At 39.8% G+C, this 25181-nt stretch overlaps 1 protein-coding gene across 1 annotated transcript in view; it reads left to right on the top strand.

The window, feature by feature from the left end:
• The first annotated feature begins 2217 nt into the window (after window positions 1-2217).
• ift57 (intraflagellar transport 57 homolog (Chlamydomonas)) overlaps window positions 2218-25181 on the top strand; it is a 32463-nt gene continuing 9499 nt past the window's right edge. The window contains exons 1-6 of the mRNA XM_072252016.1: window positions 2218-2505; window positions 3601-3763; window positions 9816-9934; window positions 18767-18857; window positions 22861-22935; window positions 23408-23530. Of these exons, the coding sequence (XP_072108117.1) occupies window positions 2351-2505; window positions 3601-3763; window positions 9816-9934; window positions 18767-18857; window positions 22861-22935; window positions 23408-23530 (726 nt within the window). The 5' untranslated portion in view covers window positions 2218-2350. The remainder of the gene's footprint in view (window positions 2506-3600; window positions 3764-9815; window positions 9935-18766; window positions 18858-22860; window positions 22936-23407; window positions 23531-25181) is intronic.

The raw sequence follows: 25181 nt of genomic DNA, 5'->3' as shown, positions 1-25181 counted from the left end.
GAACTTAACCCAGACACATGTCAAATAATGTATCTTGAGACGTCAAATACTGTACAGGATATGTAGAATAAATGGTAGGGACAGAGAAACATATGGTAAATGTTTACAGATCCTTGAAAATGACAACACAGGTGGGGAGGATAGAGAAGAAGGCATTCAGTATCCTTGCCTTCACAGACCCAAGGTATTGAGTATGAAAGTCAGGATATCATGTTGCAGCTGTACTGAACATTGGCCAAATTTGAAGATTTGTGTACAATACTGGTCATCACACTATATGAAGAATAAAGAGTGCAGAAGAAATTTGCCAAGATATTTTCTGGAAAGAGAGAATGGATAGGCTGAGATTTGAGGCCCTCCATTGGTCGAAGTCGACCATGGATGTTGAGCCACGGCTGTCTACATGATAAGCAGGCCAGTACACAAGCCAGGGCAATACCATATAGAAAGCAAGCTGTTGCTCATGTAGCAGGCACCCCTTCTCCATGCAGCTGATGAATCTAAAGGAATGGCAGAGACTGATACAGTTTGGCACCAGTGGTGTCACAGGAGTTGCCAGTCAGTGTTGAGCTCAACATTGGACTGCCTTAGGGACTCCAGTTCCATATGTTTCCTTGGAGTTTACCCCTGAAACCTTCTCCATGAGTGGGTGTAGTTGAAAGGCAGCAGAGGTGTTGAGATCGGAGCTTTCCTTCTCGATGAGCTGCCAACTATGGCAGACGAGCCCCATCTGCCCGATGAGGCTGAGTTTGTTCTCCTGGAATATAGGAAGCTGAGGGTTGATCTTATAGAGATTTATAAAATTATGAGGGGTACAGATAGAGTAGATAGTAAAAATCTTTTTCATAAGGTGATAAGGCAAAGATGTAAGGGGAGAGGAGAGAAATTTAAACAAGAACGGTGGGCGAGTTTTTCACACAGAGATTGGTGGTTACATGCAATACTGTATTTGCCATGGGAAGTGATAGAATCATAGGGTAATACAGCATGGAAACATGTCCTTCTACCCAACTCATCCATGCCCGCCATGGTGTCCAACAAGCTCGTCACATTTGGCCGATATCCCTCTAAACCCCTCTTTTCTATGCACATCCATGGACTGTGTCTGGTAAAGGCAGATAAAAGTACAATATTTAAAATACATTTGGACAGACCTTGTATAGGGAAGGAGCAGGGCAATACAAGCCTAATGTGGGGAAGTGGGATTAGTGTAGAAAGGTATAATGGCATGGATGAGTTTGGCTGAAGGGCCCATTTCTGTGCAGTACTATCTCTGACTTTATTTTTATCTTTGAAGCTCACCTCACTTCATCCCTTCTCTCCTTTGAGACTTGCTGAGACCATGTTTCCCAAAGTCCTTATAAATTTAACAAGTTCACTGAACAAATTATTTATCTACCGTGTAATATGTGAAAAAATTAACAAAATCCATTGATCTCTGATAGCCTGGCATCATCAAAGTCCCCTCCTCTTATGGCTGAACCAGCTGAACCAGTGTTTTACCAAGATTATACATTTCCCTCCATAGATGTTGCCTGACCTGCGGAGTTCCTCTGGCGATTTGTGTGTGCTTGTAGGTTCCAGCATCTGCAGGCTCCTACATTTCCACTTTACCACGATTCCCTTTTCTTGCACTCTGTGCCTGTTTATAAAGCCTTGTGACACATGCTTAAGCTGCCCTGCGCTGATCAAAAATCAACAACATATCTACGTAGACTCCAAGTCTGCACCTTCTTGTGTTTGTGTCCAGCAGCTGCATATCTTGTTCCTCTGAGACACATGAGCGTCTTCTGGTGCTGGAAATGCTAAGCAAAACACAAAATGCTGGAGGAACTCAGTAGGTCAGTCAGCATCTATGGAGGGAAATGAATAATCGACGTTTTGAGTCCAAGTTTTTGAGTGTCCATTTTCCTTCATAGATGCTGCCTCACCAGCTGAGTTCCTCTGGCATATGTGTGTATGTGTTGTTCTTGTTCCTCACTGGTGATACTGTACATATCACCAGTGTACTACTGTACATATTACCTCATTCTCGTTCTTCTGACCAAAATGTAACAATTCACATTGCTCAGAATTAAATGCTATCCTGCCACCAATCCACGGCATTGATCCCTGCCTACTGCTAATTCCCAGCAGCGACGCAGGCGTTCAGGATTCTCTCTCTCCTTAGCAACGACTCCGATCGCGGGGGTTTATTCGTCACTTCCTGGATACAAGGCGCCCGTGCAGCTGGAGCCCCCTCAGAATTGCTACTGTCAAGCCTTTTGCTGGCTTTCGGTCGGCGTAGCAGCGCCAGAATTCCGGGGTTTGGGTCGGTGTCTCCACCTCTTTCCCGGGGGGCCGCAGCCCGATGGCCGAGGACGGCCGGCGAGGTGATGAAGGGGAGCGGGGCCCTGGCGCCTTGTACCAGATGTTTGTTACCATGGAGGACCTGCTGGACAAACTGAAGCTGATGAACTACGAGGAGAATCTGATCCGAAAGAACAACATGAAGGCTCTGTCCAGGTCTGCAGAGGTCCCGCCGCTCTGCTGCTGTAAACACGGGGAGGGTGAGCTCTGGGCGTCCAGTCTCTGGGTTTGGTGTCCTTATCAGAGGATTGTCTGTTATAGGCCTCCCTTCCCTTCACTGAAGGCCATATAACGTTTATCTTTGCTTTAATTCCCCAGTCTTAATAGTTTTGTACTTCAGAGCTGCGATTGTGAAGACAAAGCAACTTGTATGGTGCATCGCTTAGACTTCTATGCAATATTCTGTGGGGAAAGGCATACGATTGTAACAACAATTTATATAGTATGGATGTTGTGACCGATTTCGCTCTTTATTTACAACCATTTACAACCAAATGATTCAGGCAAATCACAATTAGGCGGGTTAATGTTGATTAAATACATTGATGGCATTGCAGTTAACATCTTCCATCATTTTTCTGATGACCTTATTACTCATGGCTAGATTTGTCTGTAATTTGTGAAGTGACTGATATGGGCACTTATCCACATTGTTGGCCAGATGATCGTGTTCAATAGTTGCAATTCTGGAGCATAAGGTGGTAGACGTGGCCTTGGTTGAATATGCATGCTCTGAAAGAAACTTCTTTATTAATGCAGCATTCCTTCAATACCATCTGAAAATGTCAGCTTAGAACAAATCACTAAGATTTTGAGAGTGAGGGTTGAGCTCACCCCCTTAACTCTGACATTGTTATTGCTGTTGAGGCTGAAGGATTATAATATGAATAAAAGAAGATCAAAGGAAATTAAAGGCAAAACTAAACGACATTTACAATGCTCTGGAAATGTTTCTTGGTAAATAGTGAATATTTCCATTGATTCACAAATCAATGACAAGTTTTCAAATGTATGACAAACTGGCCAACAGCTTGTTTCATTGTTTCATAATATTTCTGTGAATCATTTCATACTCGTATCTGGACTGCATCTGGACTAATAAATGATAATCAATATCTACAGCGAAGAAGTATTTGAGTGTGCAGACATCTGAATCATTTTAAATAAATACTACATAATACACATCAATATATATTATGATAAATATATTTCAGATCTTGGAGTTATTAATAAAAATGTTTATTTAAACAGACATTACTTTGCTCTCCCTACAAATCCTGGCGAACAATTCTACATGTTTACATCTATCGCAGCTTGGCTGCTAAACCAGGCAGGACGCTTATTTGAGCAACCACAAGAGTATGACGATCCCAATGCAACAATAACTAATATTCTGACAGAGCTCCGTGCGTTGGTAAGTTCTGAAAGTTCATTAACTCATAATGCAGGTGGAGGTTTAATTAATTTAGGTATATGTGTCTGACTAAGGGGCAGAAAACGCTGGTCGGAGTTGTGTACAGGCCACCGAACAGTAGTAGTGAGGTCGGAGATGGTATTAAACAGGAAATTAGAAATGTGTGCAATAAAGGAACAGCAGTTATAATGGGTGACTTCAATCTACATGTAGATTGGGTGAACCAAATTGGTAAAGGTGCTGAGGAAGAGGATTTCTTGGAATGTATGCGGGATGGTTTTTTGAACCAACATGTCGAGGAACCAAATAGAGAGCAGGCTATTCTAGACTGGGTTTTGAGCAATGAGGAAGGGTTAATTAGCAATCTTGTCGTGAGAGGCCCCTTGGGTAAGAGTGACCATAATATGGTGGAATTCTTCATTAAGATGGAGAGTGACATAGTTAATTCAGAAACAAAGGTTCTGAACTTAAAGAGGGGTAACTTTGAAGGTATGAGACGTGAATTAGCTAAGATAGACTGGCAAATGACACTTAAAGGATTGACGGTGGATATGCAATGGCAAGCATTTAAAGGTTGCATGGATGAACTACAACAATTGTTCATCCCAATTTGGCAAAAGAATAAATCAAGGAGGGTAGTGCACCCGTGGCTGACAAGAGAAATTAGGGATAGTATCAATTCCAAAGAAGAAGCATACAAATTAGCCAGAAAAAGTGGCTCACCTGAGGACTGGGAGAAATTCAGAGTTCAGCAGAGGAGGACAAAGGGCTTAATTAGGAAGAGGAAAAAAGATTATGAGAGAAAACTGGCAGGGAACATAAAAACTGATTGTAAAAGCTTTTATAGATATGTAAAAAGGAAAAGACTGGTAAAGACAAATGTAGGTCCCCTACAGACAGAAAGAGGTGAATTGATTATGGGGAGCAAGGACATGGCAGACCAATTGAATAATTACTTTGGTTCTGTCTTCACTAAGGAGGACATAAATAATCTTCCAGAAATAGTAGGGGACAGAGGGTCCAGTGAGATGGAGGAACTGAGCGAAATACATGTTAGTAGGGAAGTGGTGTTCGGTAAATTGAAGGAATTAAAGGCAGATAAATCCCCAGGGCCAGATGGTCTGCATCCCAGAGTGCTTAAGGAAGTAGCCCAAGAAATAGTGGATGCATTAGTGATAATTTTTCAAAACTCGTTAGATTCTGGACTAGTTCCTGAGGATTGGAGGGTGGCTAATGTAACCCCACTTTTTAAAAAAGGAGGGAGAGAGAAACCGGGGAATCATAGACCGGTTAGCCCAATGTCGGTGGTGGGGAAACTGCTGGAGTCAGTTATCAAAGATGTGATAACAGCACATTTGGAAAGCGGTGAAATCATCGGACAAAGTCAGCATGGATTTGTGAAAGGAAAATCATGTCTGACGAATCTCATAGAATTTTTTGAGGATGTAACTAGTAGAGTGGATAGGGGAGAACCAGTGGATGTGGTATATTTGGATTTTCAAAAGGCCTTTGACAAGGTCCCACACAGGAGATTAGTGTGCAAACTTAAAGCACACGGTATTGGGGGTAAGGTATTGATGTGGATAGAGAATTGGTTAGCAGACAGGAAGCAAATAGTGGGAATAAACGGGACCTTTTCAGAGTGGCAGGCAGTGACTAGTGGGGTACCGCAAGGCTCAGTGCTGGGACCCCAGTTGTTTACAATATATATTAATGACTTGGATGAGGGAATTAAATGCAGCATCTCCAAGTTTGCGGATAACACGAAGCTGGGTGGCAGTGTTAGCTGTGAGGAGGATGCTAAGAGGATGCAGGGTGACTTGGATAGGTTGGGTGAGTGGGCAAATTCATGGCAGATGCAATTTAATGTGGATAAATGTGAAGTTATCCACTTTGGTGGCAAAAATAGGAAAACAGATTATTATCTGAATGGTGGCCGATTAGGAAAAGGGGAGGTGCAAGGGGACCTGGGTGTCATTATACACCAGTCATTGAAAGTGGGCATGCAGGTACAGCAGGCGGTGAAAAAGGCGAATGGTATGCTGGCATTTATAGCGAGAGGATTCGAGTACAGGAGCAGGGAGGTACTACTGCAGTTGTACAAGGCCTTGGCGAGACCACACCTGGAATATTGTGTGCAGTTTTGGTCCCCTAATCTGAGGAAAGACATAGAGGGAGTACAAAGAAGGTTCACCAGATTGATTCCTGGGATGGCAGGACTTTCATATGAAGAAAAACTGGATGAACTAGGCTTGTACTCGTTGGAATTTAGAAGATTGAGGGGGGATCTGATTGAAACGTATAAAATCCTAAAGGGCTTGGACAGGCTAGTTGCTGGAAGATAGTTCCCGATGTTGGGGAAGTCCAGAACGAGGGGTCACAGTTTGAGGATAAGGGGGAAGCCTTTTAGGACTGAGATTAGGAAAAACTTCTTCACACAGAGAGTGGTGAATCTGTGGAATTCTCTGCCACAGGAGACAGTTGAGGCCAATTCATTGGCTATATTTAAGAGGGAGTTAGATATGGCCCTTGTGGCTATGGGGATCAGGGGGTATGGAGGGAAGGCAGGTGCAGGGTTCTGAGTTGGATGATCAGCCATGATCATAATAAATGGCAGTGCAGGCTCGAAGGGCCGAATGGCCTACTCCTGCACCTATTTTCTATGTTTCTATGTTTCTATATTTACAAATAATTTTCCCACACCAATAATGAGAACATATTGCAGAAGAAAATATTGTTATTTACTATTACTCCTAATTTAGAGATTTTTGTATAAATGGCTGGTACTCTTTAATTAAAAAGTTCATTATAATTTTTTATGCCAGGCAGCATCAATGGAAAAAAGTACAGTCGGCGTTTTGGGCCGAAATGTGGACTGTTCGTTTTTCCATAGATGCTGCCTGGCCTGCTGAGCTCCTCCAGCATTTTGTGTGTGTTGCTCAGATTTCCAGCATCTGCAGATTTTCTCTTGTTTATAATTTTTTATATTCTTCTTCAGTGACCTTATTTTCTGGTAAGAACTGGGGTTATTTATTAATTTTGCGATGTTCAATTCTATTCACTGTTCCCAGGAAAATGGATCAACCTCTGATTAAATGCTTCACAACTTGAGCAACATTCAAAGATTCAAATGACTATTCAGAGGCTCAATTCTTTTGCCTTCTGATGGTATTGACTGTCTGAATTTTGAGTCTCTAATACCCTAATGCCATAACTGATTACCACTTTATTTTACCTCAATATCCATGAGCACATTTCCAATATGAACTGCTATTGGTACTAGGATATTGCAGAAACAGGCCGTTTGGCCCAATTCAAATCTCAATTAATTTTGTGCTGAGTCCCTCTAATCAGTTCCTGCCTTTCCAGGTGAACATTAAATCTGTTCCTTAGATTTCTTTTCCGTTTTCTTTTCTACTCATGTAAGGCTCACCAACGTGTAGTTTCCTGGCTAAACCCTACTACCCTTTTGAATAGGGAACCATAGAACCATAGAACACTACAGCACAGAAAACAGGCCATTCGGCCCTTCTAGTCTATGTCGAAATATTATTCCGCTAGTCCCATTGACCTGCATCCAGTCCATAACCCTCCAGACCTCTGCCATCCATGTACCTATCCGATTTATTCTTAAAACTTAAGAGTGAGCCTGCATTTGCCATGTCAGATGGCAGCTCGTTCCACACTCCCACCACTCTCTGAGTGAAGAAGTTCCCCCTAATGTTCCCCTTAAACCTTTCCCCTTTCACCCCAAAGCCATGTCTTCTCATATTTATCTCTCCAAATCTATGTGGAAAGAGCCTATTCGCGTTTACTCTGTCTATACCCCTCATGATTTTGTAAACCTCAATCAAATCTCCTCTCATTCTTCTACGCTCCAAGGAATAAAGTCCTAACCTGTTCAATCTTTCCCTGTAACTCAACTCCTGAAGACCCGGCAACATCCTAGTAAATCTCTGCACTCTTTCAATCTTACTGATATCCTTCCTATAGTTAGGTGACCAGAACTGTACACAGTACTCCAAATTTGGCCTCCCCAATGTCTTATACAACCTCCCCATTAACATCCCAACTCCTATACTCAATACTTTGATTTATGAATGCCAGGATGCCTAAAGCCTTCTTTACAACCCTGTCTACCTGTACACCACTTTAATGAAATTATGTATCTGAACTCCCAGATCTCTTTGTTCTTCCGCACTTCTCAGTGCCCTACCATTTACTGTGTATGTCCTACCTTGATTTGTTCTTCCAAAGTGCAACACCTCGCACACGTCTGCATTAAATTCCATCTGCCACTTTCTGGCCCATTTTTCCAGTTGATCCAGATCCCTCTGCAGGCTTTGAAAGCCTTCCTCACTGTCCACAACGCTTCCAGTCTTAGTGTCATCAGCAAACTTGTTGATCCAATTTACCACATTATTATCTAGGGCATTGATATAGACAACAAACAACAATGGTCCCAGCACAGAACCTTGAGGCACACCACTAGTCACAGGCCTCCAGTCTGAGAAGCAATCATCCACGACCACTCTCTGTCTTTTCCCACACAGCCAATTTCAAATCCAGTTTACAACCTCTCCATGGATACCGAGTGTCTGAACCTTCTGAAATAACCTCCCATGTGGGACCTTGTCAAAGGCCTTACTAAAGTCCGTGTAGACAACATCCACAGCCTTTCCTTTGTCTACTTTCTTGGTACCCTCCTCGAAAAACTCTACAAGATTCGTTAAACACGATCTACCACACACAAAACCATGCTGACTATTCTTAATCAGCCCTTGGCTGTCTAAATACTTGTATATCCGATCTCTCAGGACACCTTCCAATAATTTACCTACTACTGATGTCAGGCTCACCGGACTGTAATTACCTGGTTTACTTTTGGAGCCTTTTTTAAACAACGGAACAACATGAGCTACCCACAAATCCTCCGGCATCATACCCATGGCTAAGGACATTTTAAATATTACTGCCAGGGCCTGTGCAATTTCTACACTAGTATCTCTCAAGGTCCGAGGAAATATCATGTCAAGCCCGGGGGATTTATCTACTTTTATTTGCTGTAAGGCAGCAAGCACTCCTCCTCTTTAATCTCTATATGTTCCATGACACTGCTGCTTGTTTCCCTTCCTTCCATATACGCTACGCCAGTTACCTGAGTAAATACTGATGCCAAAAAATTGTTTAAGATCTCCCCCATCTTGTGAGGCTCCACACATAGATGACCACTTTGATCTTCTAGGGAACCAATTTTGTCCTTTACTATCCTTTTACTCTTAACATACTTGTAGAAACCCTTTGAGTTTACCTTCACATTATCTGCCAAAGCAACCTCATGTCTTCTTTTTGCCTTCCTGATTTCCTTCTTTAGTATTTTCTTACATTTTCTATACTCTTCAAGTACCTCATTTGTCCTTTGTTGCCTATACCTGCTATACACCTCTCTCTTTTTCTTAACCAGATCGCCAATATCCCTTGAAAACCAAGGTTCCCTATGCCTGTTAACTTTGCCTTTAATCCTGGCAGGAACATGCAAACTCTGCACTCTCAAAATTTCGCCTTTGAATTCCTTCCACATACTGGACACACCCTTGCCAGAAAACAATTTATCCCAATCCACTATTCCTAGATCCTTTCTCATTTCATCAAAATTGGCCCTTCTCCAATTTAGAACCTTAACTCGAGGACCAGACCTATCCTTATCCATAATTAATTCCACAATCTTATAGAATTTCACCTGACGCTAGTGAGAATGTGACTGCTGGAGTCTCAGCAATCTCTGTGCTAATTTTACCTTGTCTGAGCTAAGAGAAGGTAAAATCCAGGTTGGTTTTAGGGCTCCACTTGTAATCTAGAGTTATATTACACTTTCAAAGATAAGAGCTGGAACTCTTTATGGTCCAGCTTTGCCATTTTATTTCATCTCCTTCTGTATAGTTGGGTGAAAAGGTTTCCACCTTGATAATCCAATATTCCCATAATTTTTAACATTTGTGAAAGACCCTTCATTAAGTTTTAATAATGTGATTGTTTTAAAACTTTGTTTCAGGGTGGCTCAGTGGATTTTCCTCCTTCCAAACTAAAGCAAGGTTATGGGGAGCAGGTCTGTTATGTCCTGGATCGTTTGGCTGAAGAAGCCCTAAAATATACTGGTTTTAATTGGAAGAGGTAAGACTCTGTGAGGGACATGTGAGTTGCATTGCAATTTTCTTGTTGGAAAGTACAATCTTTGGTGATAGTTCTACCATTAAAATAGATACTTTTTTCTGTAATTTATTTTCTATTGAATTTCATCATCAAACAAACATTTCCATAAGATGTATTTCAGATACTGTACATATATATCATATGATCATATTTGTCACAAATCCCCACATAATATTTATCAGAGGTATACACTTATAGAAAGAAGAGGAAAGAAAGAACATTCGAAAGAAGAAAACTATGTACAGAGTAGGGGGTGATTTTTTTTTTACAACATATTCATTGACTTGGAGAATAAAATCAGGCCTATGAGGTGTTATGTAGTTAAACCATTTTTTCCAGTATGAATAAAATTGTTCCAACTTATGATTAACAGATGCTGTTACCTTCTCCATTTTGTAAATGTTCATTGTAATTTCCATGCATCCATTTAAAGTTGGGCTCTCCTCAGATATCCATTTCCTGGTAAGGGTCTTTTTACCAGCCACCAGCAGTACAATCATTAAATATTTATCCCTTTCAACCATTCTTGAGGTATATACCCAAAATATATGGTCTTACTCTCTAAGGGTATTTCACATTTAAAGATGTCTTGTAGGGCATTATGTATCCCACTCCAATAGTCTTTGATAACGGGGCATTCCCAGAAAATATGATAATGGTTTGCATTTTGATTTCCACAATTTCTCCAGCAAGCAGGGGGGTTACTATTATAACGGGATTTCTGAGACGGTGTAATAAAATATCTTATTAAGTTTTTCCACCCAAGCTCCCTCCATTTCTGTGAACTGGTACACTTCCATTGATACCTCCATATTATTGTCCAGTCTTCCTCAGATATTATTATCCCTCCTTCCTTCTCCCATTTTGTTTTAATGTATGAAGTCGAATGTGTTTTAAGATTTGACAAACCCTTGTAAACGCTTGAAATTATTCTATTACTGTTGTCTGAATTATATGCTTTTCTAAGTAGCTCTATCAGACATGTACTTGCCTTGGTTACGTTTTTAACTGTCCTATTAACATACTGTCACATCTGTAAATACCGGTAAAAGCCTTGTTTATCTAATAAGTGTTTCTCTTTGAGCATTTCAAAACTGAACAGTGTTCCTTCTTTCATTATATTGCAAATAGCTGTTATTCCTTTAGCAGTCCAGTCCTTAAATCTAGCATCCAGTTTATTCGGCGTAAAATCCGAGTCATATGCACACCATTTAAGAATTGCAATGTCTCTCTCTAGTTTATATTCTTTTATAATAGTTTTCCGTATTTTAAGAGTCTATTTCACCCGTGGGTTGTCAATATTATTTATGTAACTCTGTAGGTTGCTATCAGCCAAAATTGCCTGTATGGGGATGGAAAGTATCCTCTCCTCAATGTTTTTCCATTGAGCATCATATGATGGATTGCACCTGCATATCACAGCTCTCAACTGTGCTGCAAAATAATAATCTCTAAGAGAAGGTAGGCCCATCCCCCCTTTTCCTTGGCTAATTGCAAAGTTTTGAGATGAACCCTAGGCCTTTTACCTTGCCATATATATCTTGATAGCATCTTGTTCCATTCATTGAATTGATTTTGGTTAATCTGTATTAGTAGGGTCTGAAAGAGATATAGTAGTCTGGGCAGTATATTCATTTTAATAGATTCAATCCTTGAACTGAGACCAAGAAAAGGAATTAGGTTCCACCTTGTTAAATCTTCCTTAATTTTTTTATATATGGACTGATAATTGCATTCTGATAATTTTGCCAAATCTTTTGGCATAATGATGCCCAAGTATTTGACAGATTCTGTTTGTCATGCCCAAGGGTATCTACTTTCAATTTCTCTTGGTGGGCTATATGAAAGTTATATGAAAGTAGTTGGGTTTTATCTATGTTGATCTTGTATCCTGATAATTGGCCATATTGTTCAAAGGATTACATCAGTTTAGGTAAAGAGTGCTGGTTGCTCTAGGTAGATCAAAATGTCATCCACGTAACAGGCCAATTTATGCTCTGTCCCTTTAATAGTAATTGCCCTGATACCTTCATTTTGTCTGATGTATTGAGCTAATGGTTCCAGATATAATGTGAAGATTAGCGGTGACCATGCACAACCCTGTCTCATGTCCCTTTGTAGGGTAAAACTATTAGATTAATATCCATTGATTTTAATCCTGGCAGTAGGATTGTCGTATAGTACCTGTATGGTTTTAATAATTGTGTCATATAGACCAAATCTATGTAAAACTCTAAAGAAAAGTCCAATTAACCGAATCAAATGCCTTTTCAGCGTCCATGCTTATCACTATTGCTTCAATTTCATTTTTTTAATATGATCCAAAATCTGAAGTGTCCTTCGTATATTGTCTAGTGTTTGGCGTTGTATAAAACCTGTCTGATCATTATGTATCAGTGTGGATAGAATCTCTTCTAATCGTTTGGCCATGATGGAGGTAAATATTCTATAATCCACATTAAGAACAGATATTGGTCTAAATGCAAACATGAGAAAGTCTGCAGATGCTGGAATTCTTTCTCCCTAGGGACTCCCGTCCCATGATCCTCTCATATCCCTTTTGCCGATCAACTTTCCAGCTCTTAGCTCCATCCCTTCCCCCTCCTGTCTTCTCCTATCATTTCGGATCTCCCCCTCCCCCTCTCCCTCCCACTTTCAAATCTCTTACTATCTCTTCTTTCAGTTAGTCCTGACGAAGGATCTTGGCCCGAAACATCGACTGTACCTCTTCCTATAGATGCTGCCTGGCCTGCTGCGTTCACCAGCAATTTTTATGTGTGTTGGTTGGTCTAAATGACCCACATTCCATTTTATCCTTGCCTTCTTTCGGTATAGCTGGGATTATCGCCTCCTTCCAGCTGGGTGGCATTTGCGCCTTTCTTAGAGCTCAGTTCAGTGTGGGGAGCAAAACAGGGATTACTCACTTCTAAACTCCTTATACCACTCTGCCATGTATCCATCTGATCCTGGTGAATTGCTTAATTTAAGCCTACTAATTGCAGTTTTTAGTTCAGCTTCAGTTATGTCAGCAGTCATTGTTCTATTTTGTTCTTTGCTTAAAGTGGGTAACTCTAAAGAATTCAGGAAGGTGTCAATTTGGGTATGCTTCCCCTTGGAACTTTGTAAAACATTTCAAAAGCTTCTTGAATTTCACTTAGCTTATTTTTTTTATCACTTTTGTTCTTGGATCCCTAATTCTATGAATTGTATTGTCTGCTATCTTTTTTTTTCAGTTTCTAGGCCAGTATTTTCATAGACTTAGATCCATTTTCATAGTGTCTCTGTTTCAGAAACATTAAATGTTTTCTAATTTCTTGTGTAGCCAAACTATTAATTTCATTCCTAATTTTTTTAATTTCTTCTAGTGTAACCTGTGCCAAACTCAATTTGTGTTTTTTTTCTAGTTCCTTCAGCTTATTTTGTAATTCCTCTAATGTTCTATTCCTTATTTTTTTCTTATATGAAGATATCGCTATAATATTCCCTCTTAAGACAGCCTTCGGAGTATCCCATAGAAAGGGAGGTGAAACCTCTCCATTATCATTGAATTCTAAGTAAAGAACAATTTCTTTTTTTAATTTGTTCCTTAAAATAGGGATCATTGAGTAGACTTGAATTTATCTTCCAAATAGTATTCTTTGGTTGTAGGTCAAAATCAACAGATAAATATATAGGTGCATGGTCACTTACATCTATTGTTCCAATTCCACAGGTGATGATTTTGTCTCTATCTTTTCCCTTCTTGTCTCTATGCTATGAAATAGTCTATTCTTGTATATACAGAATGGGGGGGGGGCAGAATAATGAGTGTAATCCCTTCATCTTTCAATTAGACCAACATCCTCAAAAAGAGTGTTAACTTTCTTATGTAAAGACTTTGTTTCATAAGTTTTTCAATTGGAAGAGTCTAACTTAGGTTGTAATTGTAAATTTAAGTCTCCCCCACATATCAAGAGACCTGCTGTTTCCATTACCATAATATTAGTAATTTTCTGGAAGAAATTATTATCACTTCCTGGGGGTACGTATATATTCAATAAAGTAACTGGATTTCCATCTATATTCCCCCTTACCAGAATATATCTGCCCTCCTTATCTCCCATTTCGAATACTTTTTCAAAATTTAGCTTACTTGAGATGAGAATAACACCTCCTCTTCTATGTCCTGATTTATATGAGGAGAAAAACAAACTAATGAAGCCCATTCTCTTTAATTTTCCATGCTCATTATCACTTAAGTGAGTTTCCTGTAAATATAGTACATGGGCTTGTTCTTTTTTCATTTTTAATAGAATTTTACTGCACTTGACTGGATTCAACAACCCATTGACATTAAAAGAAATGAATTTTACTTTGTCCTTAGCCCTGTGTATTTATCTGTTAGTATATCATTGAAATTTGCAGAATATAACTTAATCGATCTACTCCCTGAACAAATAAGAGCCAAGGAATGCGAATAATTAAAAAAAAGGGTAACGAAGGTGTGATTCCAAGGCTGGGCTGGGTTGGGCTAGAAGAAAAGTCTAGCCGTGGGGGATAGTCCCTCCCACCTGTGGGTTGAGGGCCCCTGTTGTAGTACCTATAAAAGTAAGTAAAAAAAACTATGTCCATTACACAGAAATGATTTCTCTGTGTATTCCTCCCATGTATATATTCTCATTTAGGTGGGGAAAAAGGAATAAATAAATGAATTTTTAAAAATTGAGTATTATAAAATCCACATTATAATACGTATTTCTCAAGATAGGTATATCACCGTCTATTTTTGCTTCTCTTTAGTTTATCAGCACTTTTAAAGTGAGCCAAACCTTATGGCTCTTCTGGAGGAGGTGAGGGTTGCCCTCAGAGAACTGACAGTCTCTCCCTAATACCCTTCTCTCGTCCTGCTCCTGTCCCCTGCTTTCTAGGTTCTCTTACTATTTCCCAAGCGGTTTGGGATAACTGCTCAGCCAGATTTTCCCTTGGTTTGACCACGCTAATGGACAGTCCTCTGTTGTTCATGTCTGTAGTCACTTCTTCCACCATCTGGTGTAGTTGTATCCCTTCTTGGTAAAATACCCTCAGTTTAGCAGGGTACGGGGTTTGGAATTTAATCTTTTTTTGCTTTAATATTCGTTTCGCTTTAAAATATTCCTTCCGTTTCTGTAGGACTGCTGGGAGGGTAATCATGATCAAAGTATATTAACTTCCCATTCCATAAAACCCTCTTTTTACCCCAGGCCCTTCGTAGAATCTCCACCTTGCTCTTGAATCGAAGGAATTTAAGTACTATTGAGCGTGGTTTACTTTGTCTGTCTCCGGGAGGCCGCTGGACGAGCGAATGGTGCACCCTCTCAGTTTCAATCTCCATAGTCAGGGGAATCTCCAGTGCTTCTCGCAGCAGCTTGTCTACAAATTCCATCATCAACAATCCCTCCGCTCCTTCGGGAACATTATAAATCCTGATATTTTTCCGTCGCGATCTTCCCTCCTGGTCAAGCAATTTACTTTCCTGGTGATTTAATATTTTTATCATCTTACTTAGTATCTGTTCCACGTTTTGCATGCGATCTTCCACCTTCTCAATTCGAGTCTCTGGCACCGCTATTTTCTGATTGACGTAAGAGAGCTCTGACTTTATATCATTGAGTTGCTGCTTTATATCATTTTGGACTTCCTTTATCTCTTCCAAAATTCTTATTATATTTGCCGCTTCACCTGCACGAGGCCCAATCAATTCTGGCCAGTTCCTCTCTCATGCCTCTGTAATTGCCTTTACTCCACTGTAATACTGTCTCACTGTATCACTTGCCTCAGGAAGGACCTGGACCTACTGCAATTTGTGTCTTGCCATCATCGTCCACAGCAGACACAATCTAAGTGGCTCTCCACGCAGCCTTGAATCACCTGGGCAATGCAAATACTTGTCAGGATGCTGTTTATTGACTGTAACTCAGCATTTACCACCATCATTTCTGCGGTCTTGATCGAAAAACTACAGAACCTAGGCCTCAGTACCTCCCTCTGCAACTGGATCCTGACCAGAAGACCACAATCTGTGTGGATTGGAAATAACATCTCCATCTCACTGACAGTTAACACTGGCGCTCCACAGTGATGTGTGCTTAGCCCACTGCTCTACTCTCTCTACACCTGTGACTGTGTAGTTCAAACAGCATCTGTAAATTTGCTGATGATACAACCATTGTTGGCAGAATTTCAGGTGATGATGAAAGGGCGTACAGGAGCAAGATATACCAGTTGAGTGATGTCACAGCAACAACCTTGCGCTCAACGTCAGCAAGACCAAAGAGCCAATTGTGGACTTCAGGAAGGGTAGGATGATGGAACACAAACCAATCCTTACAGAGTGATCAGAAATAGAGAGAGTGAGCAACTTCAAGTTCTGGGTGTCAGTATCTCTGAGGACCTAACCTGGATGCAACATAGTGATCCAGCTATAAAGAAGGCAAGACAGTGGCAATATTTCATTGGTAGTTTAAGATATGGTTTGTCAACTACAACACTTGAAATCTTCTACAAATGTGCCATGGAGAGCATTCTGACTGGCTGCATTACCATTTGGTATGGGGCGGGTGGGGGGGGGGGTGATACTGCACAAGATCGAAATAAGTTGCAGGAACTTGTAAAATTTGTCAGCTCTATCATGGGTACCAGCCTTCGTAGTAGCCAAGAGATCTTCAAGGAGAGGTGCCTTAGGAACCTCACAGCCTTCATTAAAGAACCTCACAGCCCCACCACCCAGGACATTCCCTCTTCACACTGTTACCATCAGAAAGGAGGTACAGAAGCCTGATGGCACACACTTAGTGATTCAGAAACAGCTTCTTCCCCTCTGTCATTTCTAATTAAACACTGAACCCATGAATACTACCTCACTACTTGTTTTATTTCTGGTATTTTGCACTACTTATTTTAACTTAACTCATATATGTGTGTGTGTGTGTATATGTAACTCATATGTAACATATATATATGTTATATATATATAACTCCGTTTTTTTCTTTATACTTATTTAACATGTATTTCATTGTACTGCTGCTGTAAAGTTAACAAATTTTGTGACATATGCCAGTGATATTAAATCTGATTCTGATACTGATACAACTGAGTTTAGCTTCTCCTCATATTTCAGGGTAAATTCGATCATAGTATGATCACCGTCCCTTGAGGATTCTCTAATCAATTCTGATGCATTGCACAACACCCAATCAAGAATAACTAATCCCCTAGTAGGCTCAACCATGAGTTGCTCTAAAAAGCTATCTCATTGGCTTTTTGAAAATTCCTCCTCGTGGAATCCAGCACCAACTTGATTTTTCCAGAGAATCTGTGTGACGAAGGCCCATCACTGACTACGGACAGCAGCTGGCGCACTCGGTAAAACACTCATCCCCAGCTGTAATAATCACTGGGTCTGAAACAGAGCTGCTGCATGGAGCTGTCTCATATAGAGGCAGCAGCAACCTGCACAGGTGTGCTGATGGTGGAGGATACCATCTTTAATTGGATAATTGAGTTAATTAGCTTTTGGTTGGTCTAGGGGGAGGGGCTTAGCAGTTAGCCTCAGGTTACCAAGGCTTGGGGTTAGTTTTCTTTTGTGTTTAGTCTGAGCGTGGCTATATATATATATGGTTTTTTTTCCCAGTTTTTGTCTTGTTTTGAGGTAAATAAAAGCACCTCAATCTAGTTTTGCGACTCAAGCCATCTTGTTATTTTTCTTAAACAATTGACCCACAGTTTTTTGTGACAATCTACCTACATATTGAAATCCCCCTTGACTATTGCAACATTGTCCTTTTGGCATACATTTTCTATCACCCATTGAAATTGGTAGACTACATCCTTATTACTGTTTGCGAGTCTAGTTTAATCGCTATGTTATTGCTGTAAAATTACTAGAGCTGATACTTCAGGGCATACTAAGCAACTTCTACGAAGCAACATTTTTATGATATGGGTTGTTGCAATAATTAATTACAAGTTTTGCATATATTCTGATTATACTTTCTTTTAAGAAATTCACTTCTCGCAAGGTTTTTGCTATTTTCTATTTAAATGTTTTGTTATGTAAGTTAATTTATAAATATGGGCTGTATTTGAAAAAGTATATAAGAATTTAATGTTGGGGAAAGTAACACAATGCACCTAGGATATAACTAATATTTCAGGTATTGTGAATACTTTTGCCAGTGGAAACAGAATGATTTGAAATCACAGGTTTCAGTGCATTTTCAAATGAAAGGCAATGATTAGATGCTAATGATAATAAAAGAATTTTAGATGCACTAGAAAGAAATGGTAACTTGGCTTAAAACAGCTGATTCCCCAGTCAATAGGTTGAATCAATTCCGTAAAAGTATTTTTAAAGGTTGGTTTACCTTTATGTTATAAGATTGTGTATGTTATGTAAATATTAACAACAAATCAGAGTCATTAAAGGTTAAGTTCAGTATCTTTTACTTTTTGTCTTGTCTGCATTGACTAAAATTCAATGTTCAGGGAATGCTCGTACTTTCAGGTCAACATCTTGAAAACTGAAAAGATCTTTAGGAATTTGGAAACCCCATCAATTCATACATACTAATGTAATGTTTCTACACAGATTGCAAGTAATATTTTGAATCAGAAACATTACTACGGTGAAGAATTTTTTGAATAAAGTTAAATTGGTAAAAATATCATTATAGAAATTAAGTTGTTTGAAAATTATATTTTATGATATTTTTCATGATTTTATGTATAATATTCATGAGAAACTTGCTTTAAATCTGAATTGTATTCAATTTTAGGCCTGTGTATCCAGCAGAAGAGATGGAAGAAGAAGCATTAATAGAAGATGATGCCGAATTAACATTAAGCAAACTTGAAGATGAATTGATCGTATGTTCAACCTAATATAAGCAAACTTACTCTAATTTTAGCAGTTAAAGACCAAGCTTTTTTCCCACAAAAATGAGTATTATTTTTATATGAACTTAAACCATCATAAATTGTAGTTAACTATAAACCTTATTGAGAATAAAAATGGATGGAAGGAATGAAGTAGGAGAAACTGCAGTGAAATTTATATGAATAAAGATGGATTTGTTCTTTTTGGGTGGGAAATTTTAAGTTATAATTACAGATATTTCTAATAACCTTTGAAGATATTACATGGAACATTAATTTTCTTGCAGTTTCTATCAAAATAAGATGGCTTTTTAAAAAAATTTTGTTGCTTTTAAAGAAATGGGACAGTTTGTCACTTCCTATTGTCGTCACCTACTGACCCTTGAGCCTCAACACATACAACACATCATTCTCTGCAACTTCCACCTTCTTCAACAGGATCCTACCACTAAACACGTCTTTGATGACCCCCCCCCCCCCCCCGCAACTCTGTGCTTCCAGGGGGACCGCTCCTTCCATGATTCCATTATCCATTTGTCACTTACGATTAATCTTCCTCCTGGGACTTATCCCTGAAAGTGGAAGAAGTGCTGCATCTGCCCATTCATCTTCTCCCTCACATCTGTGCAGGGCCCCAGGTGAGGTAATACGTCACCTGCGATTCTGATGGAGTTGTCTACTGTATGTGGTGCTCCCAATATGGCCTCCTCTACATTGATGAGACCCAACTGCTTTGTCGAGCACCTTTGCACCATCCACAAAAAGGCAGGATTTCCTAGTAGCCAAGCATTTTAATTTCTATCCCCATTCCCGTTCTGATATGTTGATCCATGTCCTCCTCTACTGCCATGATGAGGTTGGAGAAGCAACACTTAGTATTCCGTTTAGGTAGCCTCCAGCATGCTGGAATGTGCAACGATTTCTGTAACTTCTGTAGGAATTCCCCGCCCCTTCTTCCCTCTTCTTCCATTCCCCACTCTGGCTCCCCTCTTAACTCTCCTCTTCTCCTCACCAACCTATCACCTCCCTGGTGTTCCCCCCCACCCTTTCCCTCCCTCCATTGTCCACTCTCCTTACAACTCAAGCCCTCCAGTCCTGGTAATATCCTTGTGAAATGTTTCTGCATCCTCTCAAACCTCTTTTATTTTAGTGACCAGAACTGCAGTTTTAGCAAAGAATTTTAAATGCTTTGTGATATAGTTACTGATTAAAAAGATTTTTCTTGTTTTGAGCACTGTTTTGACAGTTAACAAAAATGACAACACAAAAGAAAGCACAAAATTACTACATTTTACAGTCTTCCGGTATTTCAAAAAAAAATTCTACAGGCTAAGAATTATCTTTACAAGGCACCGTCAATAAATGCTGACAGATATGATTCTTTGCTAAGATATTCAATATGACGAGTAGGATTGTGGAAGGTGAACTGAATCAGTTTTGTTCCTACATTTGCTTAAGTCACTGTGATGAAAATATTTGATCTACTGCACTGAGAAAAGGGAATTGTAGGCAATCTATCAACATTTTTCTATGGAATGATGAAAGATAATTTAGAAACGTAGAAAACCTACAGCACAATACAGGCCCTTCGGCCCACAAAGCTGTGCCGAACATGCCCTTACCTTAGAAATTACCTAGGATTACCCATATCCCTATATTTTTTTGAGCTCCATGTACCTGTCCAGGAGTCTCTTAAAAGACCCTATCGTAACTGACTCCACCACTGTCGCCGGCAGCCCATTCCACGCACTCACCACTCTCTGCGTAAAAAAACTTACCCCTGACATCTCCTCTGTGCCTACTTCCAAGCACCTTAAAACTGTGCCCTTTTGTGCTAGCCATTTCAGCCCTGGGAAAAAGCCTTGGTGGCTATCCACATGATCAATGCCTCTCATTATTTTATACTCCTCTATCAGGTCACCTCTCATCCTCCGTTGCTCCAAGGAAAAAAGGCCGAGTTCGTCCAACCTATTCTCATAAGGCATGCTCCCCAATCCAGGCAACATCCTTGTAAATCTCCTCTGCACCCTTTCTATGTTTCTACATCCTTCCGATAGTGAGGGGACCAGAACTGAGCACAGTACTCCCAAGTTGGGTCTGACCAGGGTCCTATATAGCTGCAACATTACCTCTTGGCTCTTAAACTCAGTCCCACGATTGATGAACGCCAATGCACCATATGCTTTCTTAACCACACAGTCAACCTGCGCAGCAGCTTTGAGTGTCCTGTGGACTCGGACCCCAAGATCCCTCTGATCCTCCACACTGCCAAGAATCTTACTATTAGTACTATATTCTGTCATCATATTTGACCCACCAAAATGAACCACCTCACACTTAAATTGAACTCCATCTGCCACTTCTCAGTCCAGTTTTGCATCCTATCAATGTCCCGCTGTAACCTCGGACAGCCCTCCACACTATCCACAACACCTCCAACCTTCGTGTCATCAGAAAATTTACTAACCCATCCCTCCACTTCTTCATTCAGGTCATTTATAAAAATCACGAAGAGTAGGGGTCTAAGAACAGATCCCTGAGGCGCACACCACTGGTGTCCGACCTCCATACAGAATATGACCCGTATGCAAACACTCTTTGCCTTCTGTGGGCAAGCCAGTTCTGGATCTACAAAGCAATGCCCTCTTCGATCCCATGCCTCCTTACTTTCTCAATAAGCCTTGCATGGAGTACCTTGTCAAATGCCTTGCTGAAATCCATATACACTACATCTACTGCTTGACCTTCGTCAATGTGTTTAGTCACATCCTCAAAAAATTCAATTAGGCTCATAAGGCACGACCTGCCTTTCACAAAGCCATGCTGACTATTCCTAATCATACTGTGCCTCTCCAAATGTTCATAAATCTTCTCCATCAACTTACCACTGAAGTAAGACTCACTGGTCTAGAATTTCCTGGGCTATCTCTACTCCTTTTTTTTGAATAATGGAACAATATCCGCAACCCTCCAATCCTCTGGAACCTCTCCCGTCCTCATTGATGATGCAAAGATCATTGCCAGAGGCTCAGCAATCTCCACCCTCGCCTCCCACAGTAGCCTGGGGTACATCTCGTCTGGTCCTGGTGACTTATCCAACTTGATGCTGTCCAAAAACTCCAGCACCACCTCCTTCTTAATATCTACATGCTCAAGCTTTTCAGTCCGCTGTAAGTCATCCTTACAATGGCCAAGATTCTTTTTCATAGTGAATACTGAAGCGAAGTGCTCATTAAGTACCTCTGCTGTCTCCTGTTCCATACACACTTTTCCACTGTCGCACTTGATTGGTCCTATTCTCTCATGTCTTATCCTCTTGCTCTTCACATACTTGTAGAATGCCGTGGGATTTTCCCTAATCCTGTCCGCCAAGGCCTTCTCATGGCCCCTTCTAGCTCTCTTAATTTCATTCTTAAACTCCTTCCTGCTAGCCTTATAATCTTCTAGATCGCTATCATTACCTAGTTTTTTGAACCTTTCATAAGCTCTTCTTCTTGACTAGATTTACAATAGCCTTTGTACACCACGGTTCCTGTACCCTACCATCCTTTCCCTGTCTCATTGGAACGTACCTATGCAGAATTCCATGCAAATATCCCCTGAATATTTGCCACATTTCTTCTGTACATTTCCCTGAGAACGTCTTTTCCCAATTTATGCTTCCAGGTTCCTGCCTGATCGCCTCATATTTCCCCATTACTCCAATTAAACGCTTTCCTGACTTGTCTGTTCCTATCCTCTCCAATGCTATGGTAAAGGAGATAGAATTGTGATCACTATCTCCAAAATGCTCTCCCATTGAGAGATCTGACACCTGACCAGGTTCATTTCCCGATACCAGGTCAAGTACAGCCTCTCCTCCTGTAGGCTTATCTACATAATGCGTCAAATAACCTTCCTGAACACACCTAACAAACTCCACCTCATCTAAACCCCTTGCTCTTTGAACGGTTGGTTTATTTGCTTTAACTATGTTTCGAAAACTTTTTTTCAGGAGGAAACAGAAGATTATGAAGAAGGGGAGCCTTTTCTGGATCTGGAGGTTTTGAAAGCTCAGGGACAGAAAATGGTACAATTTTCATCCCTGTTTAAAGATTTTTAATTTCAATGTGCCTTAGTAAAAATAAGATTATAAGTTAAGTTTTCTTATCCATATGTCTTCATAATTATGGAGATTATACAGTTCTTTATCATACTCCTAGCCAGCCAAAGATAAATTTTTATCAATAGACTCAGCAAATTTATAGAAATTACACTCTGTACATCATTAAAATTAATGACTGCGTTCCATCATTTTGGTAAGATTCTGCTTGCACCCTTGATTATCATGTGATGAAGAACAGAGAACACTTTAGAGAATTGTTGGTTGGAGGAGGACCATTTTCTAGCCTAAACTGTTATCCTGAAGTCCTCGCAGACTTATTGTTGAAAATTACATTAACACAGATAGAGGAACAATACTTAATTATGACCTAATGTTGTGACAATGAATAAATGCTTACACTACAGAAACTCCTCAATTTAATGTATTTAATTTTTAGGAGGGAATAGAGTGCTCAAAGCCAGAAGAGATCTTGGAATCAACAACAGATACTGCTGAGTGGAATCTAGAGGTAGAACGAGTTCTGCCACAACTTAAGGTTACCATCAGAACTGACAACAAGGTATGTTACTTCCAAGTTTGAATAAATGTTCACTTTTAAGTCCATGAACCTGGCTTTCAGCACTTACAATTTTACAGTGGGCTTCCCTTTTGAAAACTTAATTAATGAACTATTCAGTTTCAGTGATCCAATATTACATTACTGTTTAAACTGATTGTAATTGCAGTCAATTGAAGTATTAATATTCTAATATTTTATTGTTCTAGTCCTAAATGTATTTTAGAGGACGACCTTTTAATCTGCTGTGTTCAGCATAGTTTAATTGAATCAATGAAATACACACCAACATGACAGACAACCAGTGTGCAAAAGACAACAAACTGCAAATTCAAAAAGAAATAACAATAATTAATAAATAAGCAATAAGTATCGAGAACATGAGATAAAGAGACCTTGAAAGTGATTCCATAGATTGTGGGAACAGTTCAGTGATGGAACGAGTGAAGCTGAGTAAAGTTATCCCCTTTGGTTTAAGATCCTGATGGGTTGATGGGTAGTAACCATTTCTGAACTTGGTGGTAAGAGTCCTGAGGCTCCTGTACCACCTTCCTGACAGCAGCAGTGAGGAGAGAGCATGATCCATGGAAACCTTTATAATATTATTAATAGTGAAAATATACTTTAAGACTTTTGCTGCATGGTCTTCAACACTTAATTGTAATGCAACAAGGATAGACTTTGCTTGCAAGGGAAAATATTAAACATTTCAAGATATTAAATCAATGATCAGAATACTCAATGCAGAAAAAAAGATGTTTTATGCAGAATGTTTTCATAATATTAAGGTGCCCCAAAGCACTTTACAGTCAGTTAAATTATTTTGTGATGAATTTTCACTGTCAGGAACTTGACAGCAAATTTCTGTAAACAACTTGATAATCTGGTCTAGGTGTTTGAAAGATGAATTTGTTCAGATTCATTGGTGGAACTGCCTGATCTTCTTGGGCAGTGATGCAAGTGTTTTACAGACATTGAAAATGGTAGACAGTGTGTTGGCACCACTGAAGGATGACATAGATGTCACACTTCAGCACTTCACAGAATACCAGCTCATATTAGTTCGAAAATACACTTAAATCTGCTGTCCCTGGGATGAGAAGGGAAATAACACGAAGTGCTATTCCATGAAGACTTCGTGTTGCCAACAAATAACTGTATATCTCTTCTGTTTACAAATTATTGTAAAGTCAAAGTTGAGTTTGTTATCACGTGCTCAAGTATATGTGCGCACAGGTGTAATGAAAAATTTACTTGCAACAGCATCGCATTCACTTTAACATTATATAAGCAGCATTCATATCACTGTTAATAAGAATACACTACAAGATCTACAAGCACAAGTTTTTAGTAGGCCGAGCATTAAACGATTAGACTGCAATTTATTTGAAAAGTACCATCTCTTTAGGCTTGGGAATAGTGATGCCATAAAATGGTGTGTAGCCTTTTTGGATTTGCGAACAACTGATTATATTATTGCTGTTGTAATCCAAAAAGAATAACATCCATTATGTACACAACAAGCTCCTATAAACTAATAATCTATGTTTGTAAAGGGATGATTATTGAAGTTGAATTCGAGCTTATTGGCACATAACACAGTTGCAATGAAAAGTATGCTTACAGCAGCATTACAGGATTGGCCGGGAACAGA

Source organism: Mobula birostris, chromosome 3 (assembly GCF_030028105.1).
Source record: "Mobula birostris isolate sMobBir1 chromosome 3, sMobBir1.hap1, whole genome shotgun sequence".
Classification (NCBI taxonomy): Eukaryota; Metazoa; Chordata; class Chondrichthyes; order Myliobatiformes; family Myliobatidae; genus Mobula; species Mobula birostris.
The sequence above is the reverse complement of the archived record's forward strand: the minus strand, read 5'-3'. Positions and strand labels throughout refer to the sequence as shown.